The following is a 10,581-nucleotide window of genomic DNA, read 5'->3' as shown; positions in this document are numbered from 1 at the left end:
ACTTCGTTTTGGATATTCTGATCAATCCTGACAGGGTTACATACAAATAACCAAGTAATATTTTGGGGAAAAATCCATTAGTAATTTTGCTGTTTACCTACTACTCTTTGCAGTTTAAATTTGCTCCTTTCCTAAAAAGTTAGCAAGCCACAATTCCATGCAAAAGACTAAGACGATAAAGCGGGTAACAACTGAAGCACATAAAAAGGAAAGGCAAAAGAGAAAAAGAGAGCGAGAAAGAAAGATCGAATAGATTCGCAAAAAAAAGTAATTAAATAAAAGAGAAATTCCAAATATTGGCTTATGAGCATGCGTGAAAAACAAAAAAAACGCTGCTTAATTACATCCGATTAGTTGGAAGATATGCCCTTATTTTTGCAAAACTCATTTTAAGCCATTCCCATGCTAATAAGCCGAGAACCAGACCAAGAAAAAGGAATTGGTGAAAAACGCGGTTTTTTTCGCTACTTTCTGGCCGTCACCAAAGGGTTTAATTCATATTTCTTTAGCGCAACATTTCACACTGACGACAATTCTAATAAAGGGTTTATGAAGTGGACTTCACTCTTGCTGTGGTTAACTCTTGCCTATCTGTACGTGGTTCTTAGTATAGCAAATTACACATGTTTTTTTTTACCTTACTCGTGCTGTTAAGAGAATATGATTCTCCACATCTCTTTTTTCGTGCGATAAAGCGCTCTATGTCAATAAAGACTAAATGTCGCTAAAACTGACTTCCGTGAAAATGCTAAAGCAAGGTCCTAAATGTGATATCCCAGTCTGTAAGTAGACTCAATTTTAACTTGGCTTACGTAATTAGACGGTATTCTACAAGCCTTTAACTTACCTCTTTAGAGGCAGAAGAAAACCTTTTCTGGTGAACGTTTCATCTTTAATAAGAGAATATGACAGCTTGACAGTCGTATTTATTGCACGACAAATGCGTTTAATCAGCCAATAAGAAGTCAAGGAAATTTTCATGATGTTTGCTTGTTATTAAAAATGCGAACCCGCTGTGTTTGGCTCCAGTGTTTTTTTTTTTAATCATCCCGTGGAGACCAAGTAATGTTAACGACATTTTAGAGCGGAAATAATTCAAGATTTCCTTGACATTAGCGGTAGACTGTTCGCAGTCCTCTATTTTTCCGTAAGATCATCGAGATCGAGCGATTTGCGTTACGGGCTGCCATCATCCATGAGTGTCAAAACTACTAGGGGGAGGGGGCGGTTTGGGAGGAGGTTTGCCCCCCCCCCCCCCCCCCCCCGCCTAGAGCTATAATCCCCAACGTCCACCCCCTCGGTACATTTGAAAATCGAGAAAGCCGTGACGGTAAGACGCGGTATATCGAAACGATCTCACGTAAAAATAGGGGACTGTGAACAGTCTACATTCGCGGTAGCACTGTAAAAGTGGCTCACTTGTTCTTCGTTAGTGAAACTTCTGCTGAAATTAAATAACAACAGGTCGGAAACTGTGTGGCCGTTCTTCTGTCTCACTATGTGCCTTAACACTGATATGCAAACGTAACGGCGTTATTAAAATGTATAGGATGCTAGAGAATCAGATAAAAAATCTAAGGTTGACCTTGCATGGCTATTACGCGGAGCATGGTATCCGCAGGAGAGAATAATCTCAAGAGGCTAAAGCTACTCTCGGCTGCAACCTCGAGCAACTCTTACACCTCTTTCGTTTTCTTCAAACTTCCCGCGTGCTTCATTGATCTCTACATACGCTGCCTCACGATCCAATCGTTAATTAATAGAGACTCTTAGACTCACGTTTACGGCAAATGCAGCAAACGGCAAGTTCAAGTTGACAATTTCTCTTATACATCTGGAAATGAGCAGATAAAACTTGAACTGTCCTTACCTTAGAGGGGAAACTTCGTCACGTGTTACAAATGGAAGTTTTATCTGTCTAAAATTTGAATCTTAAACTCTCTAATAAAGCCCCACCGTTTCGGGTACCGTTACTTAAAGTCAATATTTCAGGGAAATAATTTGAACCCAGAGACATTAGCAATTTTTGCCCACTGCATCTTGAAGAATAATAGGGAAGATTCTAGTTTAAGGATGAAGTTTCCGCGCATGTCCGAGTCGACCAACAGTGTTCTCTCACCGTTAAATTTTTGATTTTGCAGATACCTCTTAATACATATTTAACGTGAAAAGCAGCCATTTGTGTTGCCTTCTTTATTATAATTTTTTTCGATTACACTGACACATTGATAAGTACGCTCTCATAATATTCAGACATATAATACATACATGAATAAAAGTGAGGTTCCTAAACGCCGAAGGCAAGAGAACGTAAACGTCAAAAAGCGAGAGGTTTCATAAGCAAAACAACAACTCAGTAAGTGTATCATTCATTTTGGTACATTTCCTTGTGGTTACTACACACTCACGACTTCCAAACTCAACTTCTAACTTTCAAGTTTCGCTCAGGACCTAAATACAAGACGACGATTTTTTCATTTTTTCATTCTCTCGTTTTTTTTTATTTTAACTTGGATGAAAGACTGAGGTGAATAACAGCGTTGAAGATTAAAACAACAAGAATTCTCTTTTAAAATGACGTTTTCGCTGTCATCACCGTCGAAGTTGCTGAAGCTTTCTCTCTCAGCAAAGCGTCACCGTTGATTTAAAACTTAAATGGAGCCCTGCTAGCCAGCAAAAACATGCTGCCACTCAAGCAAGGCCTAATCAGACCAAAATACCTACCAAGGCAACATTAGATGATCAGGAAACAAAAATTTAGCACTTTCTTTCACAGCTACTTTAAAAAAAAAATCCACAGCCTCTTCGGCACATACAAGTTAATTGGTTCGTCTTATTATAGCTAAGGCCCTGCAGTGATAACGTAAGATGAGGATTAAACTTATTTATCTTAGTAGGCTATGCAATAACATACTTGAAACTCCACAGTGAATGTAAGGGTTAAAAAAAAATAAATAATAAATAATAATCATAATAAAACTACTTGCCAAGCCTCAACCCGACCACCATCAACCCTCACGACCTCACCCATTTGTATTTATTTCGTGGAAACTAAAAGATAAAACAAAAGTAAATGATAAAAATAACATGTATTTGTGTTTTTTAGAATATGTACAATTTCCATTTTAGTGAAAATGGCATTTATCGTTGAAATAATATTTCATATCAATGCTGTACATTTTTCCATTTTTGGTATAAACTGGTCCCTAAGTATTAAATGAGCAACCGTTATAAAAGCCCTATCAATGAGATTCGCCCTTTTTCCTTGGTAAAATGGTAATGCGTTCATACAGAGGCGGGCTATAGTGGAGGTCAAAAAAAACTTGAGCTACTCCAGGAAATCTTTTCACATACGTCTCTTCTCTCTGAATGTAATTGTAATAGTAAACATTGACTCGACTTCGGTTTATATAACTTGACCAAGCAATCTGTGCTAGCAAATCCCTTCTACGTATCCATCTTACTAAAAATTCAACCTTTTTGGGGGCGGGAGAAGAGAGTTGATAGTTTTACTGATATCAAATAAAGTTCCCCAGCACTTCTGACCTCCACTTTGTAGCCTGACCAAAACCTAAAAACTCCGCTGCCAGTCTGTATTTTTTTCCATATAAAAAGAAAGCGAGCAGAGGATGAAAAAAAAAGGAAAATTTTTCATTAAGGGACGGAGACTTAAGTGACTTAAACTTTACCCTCTCTGTTTTTAAGAATTATTTACAAGAAACAACGTTTGTTGCCGTGACAAAATCAGTAAAGACTGATATTTAATGCATTTTTGAACATATCATTTCGAAGATACTCGTGAGCTGAAAAACGTGCCTGTACTAATGTGGGATGTATTTTGCTTATAACTCGTATTTCAGTCTGCATCGATCTGCAGAGAGTGTAATTTTTCATCCACTATTTGAAATCGCAGTTCAAAAGAAAGAAATTGCAGTTAAAAAGTCTTTCTAATCATGATCAGTCGATACCCTAGTCATGAGTCCTTCAGTCTCCAGGAAATGTGTATATGTACAAGCCGCCTCTAGGACAGTGTTGCTTCATTTGCATATAAGTATGAGACTGTTTTATGGCCTTATCACTTCTTTGATTGGCAATTTCGAGGTTTTTCAAATTCATCCTCCAAGATAGTCAATTCAACGCAGCCCTGTCTGAAACGCAACCTTTATAATGGCTAATTCTTTTTAGTACTTTGGTTATCAGGAGCGTAGCCAGCTTTTCGACTAGTTGTAGGCCTGGCTGACTTTCATTTCCACATATCCTGAAGATTGCACGCAAGACTTCGAGCTCTTAAGCTTTTTAGCTCACCCCAACAACGCATAATTTATAACAAGCAGTAGAGTGATCAAACCAAAATTTTGTAGGCCCAGGCCTACAGGGCTATGGGCTGGCTACCGAACGCCCCTGGTTATTTATCGTTGTTAAACTTCGCATGTTATGCTGTCGACTCTCTCTCTAAGACGAAAACCTTTGGAACCTTTGGGACCGGCTGTAAGAGCCCGTCTTAGACAGATGTCCTTCTTATAGGGAGTCAAATAAAGGGAGTAAAGAAAGGAAGGGTCCGTCAAGAGAGAGTTGTCTGTGATCCCAAAGAAAGGCTTGATAATGAAATTAGCCAGTGTCAGGAACCCATAAACCCGAACGTGCAACTCCCATCCTTTATCTATGCAACGGCGTTTTCACAGATGAAGTTATTTTTAGCATAATTTTTGAGCACTTTTTCCCGCGAGAATGAAAACACCGTTCCGTATACGAATATTCAAAATTCGCGGGAAAATCTTTCTAAAGCTAAACTGGTCTGTGAAAACGCCGTTGCTTAGGAACAAGGGAGTTGTCCGCTCCTGGTTGTCAGTGGGTTCCTGGCCAGTGTGATGTAAACGCAAGAAAGAGAGTGAAATGTTCACGAATAATCCGAACCCATAATTATAAATATAACGCATGCCACTGCTCAACAGTTTTCATAGGTGACATAATCATTCGACCCCAGTGGTTTCTTTCGCTATCAGACTCATAGATACTGGGTCCCAGGATAGTGCGGCCTACGGTATTCTTACTCCTCATTTTTCCACGACCGACGAGGGTCAGCACCAGGCTCGTGTGTCTGAGCTGTTGAAGAGAGACTTGGAAAGAGAGTGTAGTGTTGAAGACTGGGTTTCTTTCACCGTCTGTTGCAGGTGAACGTTTTGTTTTGACTTTATTTCCTGAGCAAACTTCTGTGACTTTCACAAAGTATTCTGCAAAAAATGACATTTTCAAGAGTCTAGATTTTGAAATGCACATCATTGTGAAAACGAGCGAAAAGTATTTTAAAAACTGTTTTGATGTCAATTTACAGTTTTGAATTTAAACATGAGAACTTTAAAGGGAAAACTAGAGCTCAAAAACTTAATCGTTGTTATTGGGGGAGGATCAATCGACCCTGGTGTTGACGCAGTGACTGATAAAAGTGAATTCAGCCCATGGAAATGAATTTTCGGCAATAATGAATTTTCAAGTTAATGGACATAAAGTGTAAATAAATAAATTACTATTCAGTCAAGAAGGACAGTTGTTTACATGTTGAGTACTTCTCCCGCTATACTGTATGTCTTTTATTCAAGCAGTTCCGGTATTTCTGCTCGACTAACTGAAAATCTATATTTTTCTCAGTACATCTTTCTTTTGGTGAAATAGACGGTCATAAAACGATCACTAACCTCTACATGTTTGGCCATCAAAGTTCAAGAGATCTTTAGCTTTGGCGATTCCTATTGTGATGGTGTTAAATCCTGGGTTGTAGTTTAGCGACACTAGTATCTCACCACGTGTGTGACCGTAAGGCTAAGGAAGAGAAAACAAAAACCATGCTGAGTAAGTGTAAGCAGAAGTGGAGAGCAGAAACTAAGAAAACAAATTAATTAAGCATTCTTATAGCAAGTGTGAGCAAAGTTAGAGGAGACAGCGTGGCTGAGCGATTGGAACGCAGGACTTGCAATTCAGAAAACGGAGGTCGCGAGTACAAATCCTCGACCACGCTTGTAAAAAGCCAACTGGTTTGCCCGCTCGGCCAGCTGAGATAAATTTATTATTATTATTATTATTATTATTATTATTAGTCGTCGTAGTTGTCGTCGTCGTCGTCGTCGTCGTCGTCGTCGTCGTCGTAGCAGTAGCAGTAGCAGCAGCAGCAGCAGCAGCGGCAGCGGCAGCGGCAGTGGCAGTGGCAGTGGCAGTGGCAGTGACAGTGGTAGTGGTAGTGGTAGTGGTAATGGCAGTGGCAGTGGCAGTGGTAGTGGCAGTGGTAGTGGCAGTGGCATTGGCAGTGGCAGTGGCAGTGGCAGTGGTAGTGGTAGTGGTAGTGGTAGTGGTGGTGGTAGTGGTAGTGATAGTGGTTGTGGTAGTGGTAGTGGTAGTGGTAGTGGTAGTGGTAGTGGTAGTGGTAGTGGTAGTGGTAGTGGTAGTGGTAGTGGTAGTGGTAGTAGTAGTAGTAGTAGTAGTAGTAGTAGTAGTAGTAGAGTAGCAGCAGTAGTAGTGGTAGTAGTACAAAAGACTGACTCTGAAAGCCGGCGGAAATCAAAGATGAAAACAACGGTGCCGCAGTTTATGTTGGGAGCTCCCGAGATCCGGGATTTGACCAAAATACAGTGTGGGATTCGGAAGAGGTTAACGGGATACGGAATTTGATTGCTACCCGGGAAGTGGGATTCGCCGAAATTTGGGCACAGCCGCGGGATTGGGATAGCGATGACAAAGGTAAACAGTAACTACAACAACTGAGACAACCGAGATTTCATCGTGGCTTTTAATTTTACCTGTGAGTTGAGCTTCAGATTTCTTTCGATGATCTTTTCTTCTAGGGCCCCAGCTTTTCCCAGTCCTTTTAAAGAGTACAACACGTGACCTATCGGCGTTAGTTTGTGTCGCCTTTTATGGTCATAAACAGTAAACCTCAAAGTTTTGTTGTTCAATTGAGAGGAAGAGAGCTTAAACGCAAAATGTTCATCAAACTTTGGATCCTGAATCCCAAACTGGGTGTAGCTCTCTACAACTGGCTTTTCCTCAGGCAGTAAACAGACTTCTACCATCGGATCACATTTTATGATCCCACCATGCGAAGCATTGCCTGGCTCGGTTACCAAGTGCCTGACCGGCAGCCTTTGTGCGCCTATCAAATGGACATTCAACTGTTCTTCGTATTTTTCATAACGAACCTCGAACATCAGTGACCCCAGGGGGGGAGGCTCGGGAGCTGGAATGGCCAAGTCGTCAATGATGTCTGGATTAGAATAAATGGCAGCGTCTATTTCTTGGATGGCAATCTTGTTATTGGAATGGCTTGAGTCACGTCGTTCATCAGGATCATAGCGCTTGGGGATTTCAAACTCACAGGCATCTAGAAAAAAAGTGAAGAAAAAAAAATGTGAAGAAGCCCGTTCAACCATAAAACCTTCAGATTCTCTTAAAATAAAACAAAAACAAAATACAAAAAAGAAAAACAGAATGCAAAAGAAACATTAGGCTAATATTCAACAACAAGATCTATGCTAACTAATGAAACCTTAGCGTAACAAAGAGAGCACTTATCGTAGGTTACTGCAGTCGACTCCCGGTAACTAGAACCCTCTATAACTCGAACCTCCCGTTAACTCGACGCAATTTTCATTTCTCTTCAGATCATTTTCTACATAATTTTACCCTCGATAACTCAAACTTTTTTCTATTTCCTTTGAAGGTTCGAATTAACGGGAGTCGACTGTAATTCATCCTTTGAGGGTCACTTTTAAGTCACGTAATCTCCGACGGCTCACGTGACAATTTGTCTCAATATAGGAAGAACGTTGGAGACCACGCGCAACCTCTGTTGTTAGTTGGCGCCAGATGTTGAACCTATTTGCCCTCCCCAGGAGCCCTCCCTTATTCCTCTCATCAAACTGATGTCTTCCTTTGCGATAACTAGCGAAGGAAGATCTCTTAAAACTGTGTATAAGGTCAAGGGCATAAAAGAATGGACTGAAATTGCGGCTATTTTTAGCTGGTACTTGGGTGTAGTGTCGTGGGTGTAGTGTGTAGCAGACGTTAGCGGTCTCCATGACATCATGACACAGGTGCGCGATTTGGGGAAGGAAGAAAAGATCTTTATCACTCTAGGAAGAAATTACGAACTGCCGCAATAGTATTAAATCGTCGTAAAGGCGGTCATTTTAAAGTCGTTATTAACTAAAAGAGTATTGTTCGTAAAGGGAAAAAAACACAAAAAAGCTATAGAATAAAACGTCAACAGCTGTTTAAAAATAAATTTGAAGTTTAAGGGAAAAAGGAACAGTTATTAGCATTAAAACAGTTTAATTTGCTTTCTTTAGAATCGTTTTTTTCATTTTATCTGTAAATCGTCCTCCGTCCAATAGTTTACGCTTTGAAAAGAGAACGCTGAGTCAACAAGCATAAAATATAAAATGCCTGTTCATCTCTAAGATTAAATGAAGAGTTTCAATTCAATAAAACTTGATAAGCGATATTGAGTGAAATTGGTTTGTATAGCATTCTACAAAATTTATTCTTCTGACAGGATGATATATTTTTGGCTAAAAAGCACAATTCTAGCTTGAAATAAGGCTTGAAATATTGTGTTCATCAGTTCACGAACAATCGGATACCTACAACATTTTGCTACAGCGTATACCATCAGAATATTAACATGATACAAAAATCAGTTAACATTTTATATTCCCTAAAGAGCGAGTAATACAGACAGCTCCTTTTAAAGCGAACACTATAGGCACCTCCAGTTGGTGTCCTCATTGGTGAGAGTCCGTAGTAGCGGGCCGAGTTTTTTTCAGTCAAAGTCTGTAATATATTTTTGCCCGGGATTTAGCCGCTGTCCGTATTATTAGCGGGGTGTCCGCAAGGCGAAAGGTGACTATACTAGTGTTCCCGAAGAAGTATTAAAATTACCTTTAAGGGAAAAAAAGCGTTAAAAGAGAACAAATTTTCTATTAACCTTTGGCTGGAAGTTTGACAGGCTTCTTGTTTCTAATGTTGCGGATTGAAGGAACGTGTGCATGTGAAATGTCGTTTCCCATAATGAAGCAGTAAACAATTAAACGCACTTTGCTTTCCACTTGCTATGCTCAGGGAGTTAATGTTAAGAAGCTCTGAAGATACGCGTCTTCAAAACCTGTAAAGAAATCAGAATATGTGATCTTTACTCGGCTAACATACGTGAACCCAACCAACCCAATTAAAAACGACGTATGACATTTCTCACATAAATCTAGAGTATCACAGCAACAAAAAAGTTAATTTCAATTTCAATACTTTTTTTTTATAAGGATGCTATAAATACCATTTTTTTTTGTAGAATTTTTGGTGAAAATCTAAAATTAGAAAATTATCTATGATTTTAGCTCTAAAATAACCTACGCCTTAGCTTTTTCGATGTTTTCATTGCGAAAAAAATTGTCGTTTTTATATACTAATTTGAGAACATTGCACACAGAGGTTAAAACAAATATTGTCAACGTGACGTGTTTACACTGAGATAGTTATCAACTTTCATTAATTCTAAAACGTCATTTTCTCGATACGTGAGGAAATTATAACGGGCTCAGCTGTATAAACGATATTAAAGACATTTTATCCAGATAAGGTTGATAATGGAGAGAATCCAGAGCTATTTAAATTGTAAGATAAAATCTATAATATTGTCCAACGAAGTAAAGAATGATCAAACGCCTCGATTTGTAGGTCTATATTTTTTGGCTCTCCTTTTCCTGTATTTGTAAATGTAGTTAGTATATCACGAACTCAAAGCATAATTATATTATTTGTCAACGAAGGTTTTGCTGGCTATTTCAATTTATGCCACCCTCTGTAACTGGGGGCGTTAAACGAATGAATGTTTCAGGTCTTTAAGATGCTATAAAGCATCGCGTAATGGCTATTTTAGTCATAACTGACTCAGTAATCAAACGGTTTGTTTGATTTTGCATTTCATACACTTTTTGACAGGCAGCCTTGCAATCTCGTTCCCAGTGTTCTCTCTCCTACCCGTCCCGACGGGTAGGAGAGAGAACCTGGGAACGAGGTTAGTAGCCTTGATGGGTTATATGATAGGCGATTGGCTTAACATGTGTTAAACTCGATTCCAGGTCACCCTCTAAGCGAGTCGGGTCTATGAAAGGGCGAAACCCGACGGCTATGCCATGGTGATGAGCCCCAATAAGGGCGAAACAGCTGTCCATGGCTGCCACTGCCTGGGTGATATGGCTGTACGCACAAGTCAAGTACTGGCCAGGCCGTGAGTTGGTGTATGTGTGCCCCTTGCTTTAAGTTTGTCTACAATTTGCAGTGAATTTCAGCTTGGTTTCTTTGGTCCGTTAGTGTAATCTGCTTGGCAGCATCAGTAAAATAAGATAATCGAGCTTGAATATTGTACTTTGAAACATCAAATTTGTGACTCAGCAAAGCAAAGATATGGAATTATAATCACCAGTCCCACTTACCGGACATTTTCACGAATAATGAAATGATTCATTCAAGCAGGTCAGGAAACAAAAAAAAACTTGAGTAAAAGCCAAACTACAGTGCTTTACAAGGATTTCTGTC

The 10,581-nt window shown here is 39.5% G+C and overlaps 1 protein-coding gene across 1 annotated transcript; it reads right to left on the bottom strand.

Annotated features, from left to right (window-relative positions):
• Positions 1 to 4,664: 4,664 nt before the first annotated feature.
• LOC140927021 (synaptotagmin-15-like) lies at positions 4,665 to 9,154 on the bottom strand. Its single transcript, XM_073376684.1, has 4 exons — positions 8,975 to 9,154; positions 6,789 to 7,369; positions 5,694 to 5,817; positions 4,665 to 5,231 (listed from the first exon to the last, which is right to left on the bottom strand). Exons 1-4 carry the CDS (start codon positions 9,054 to 9,056, stop codon positions 4,921 to 4,923), a joined length of 1,098 nt encoding a protein of 365 aa, XP_073232785.1. The 5' UTR covers positions 9,057 to 9,154; the 3' UTR covers positions 4,665 to 4,920.
• Between the last annotated feature and the right edge of the window lie 1,427 nt (positions 9,155 to 10,581).

This window comes from Porites lutea, chromosome 2, assembly GCF_958299795.1.
Source record: "Porites lutea chromosome 2, jaPorLute2.1, whole genome shotgun sequence".
Lineage (NCBI taxonomy): Eukaryota > Metazoa > Cnidaria > Anthozoa > Scleractinia > Poritidae > Porites > Porites lutea.
Note: the sequence above shows the minus strand (reverse complement) of the source record. Positions and strands in the feature narration are given on the sequence as shown.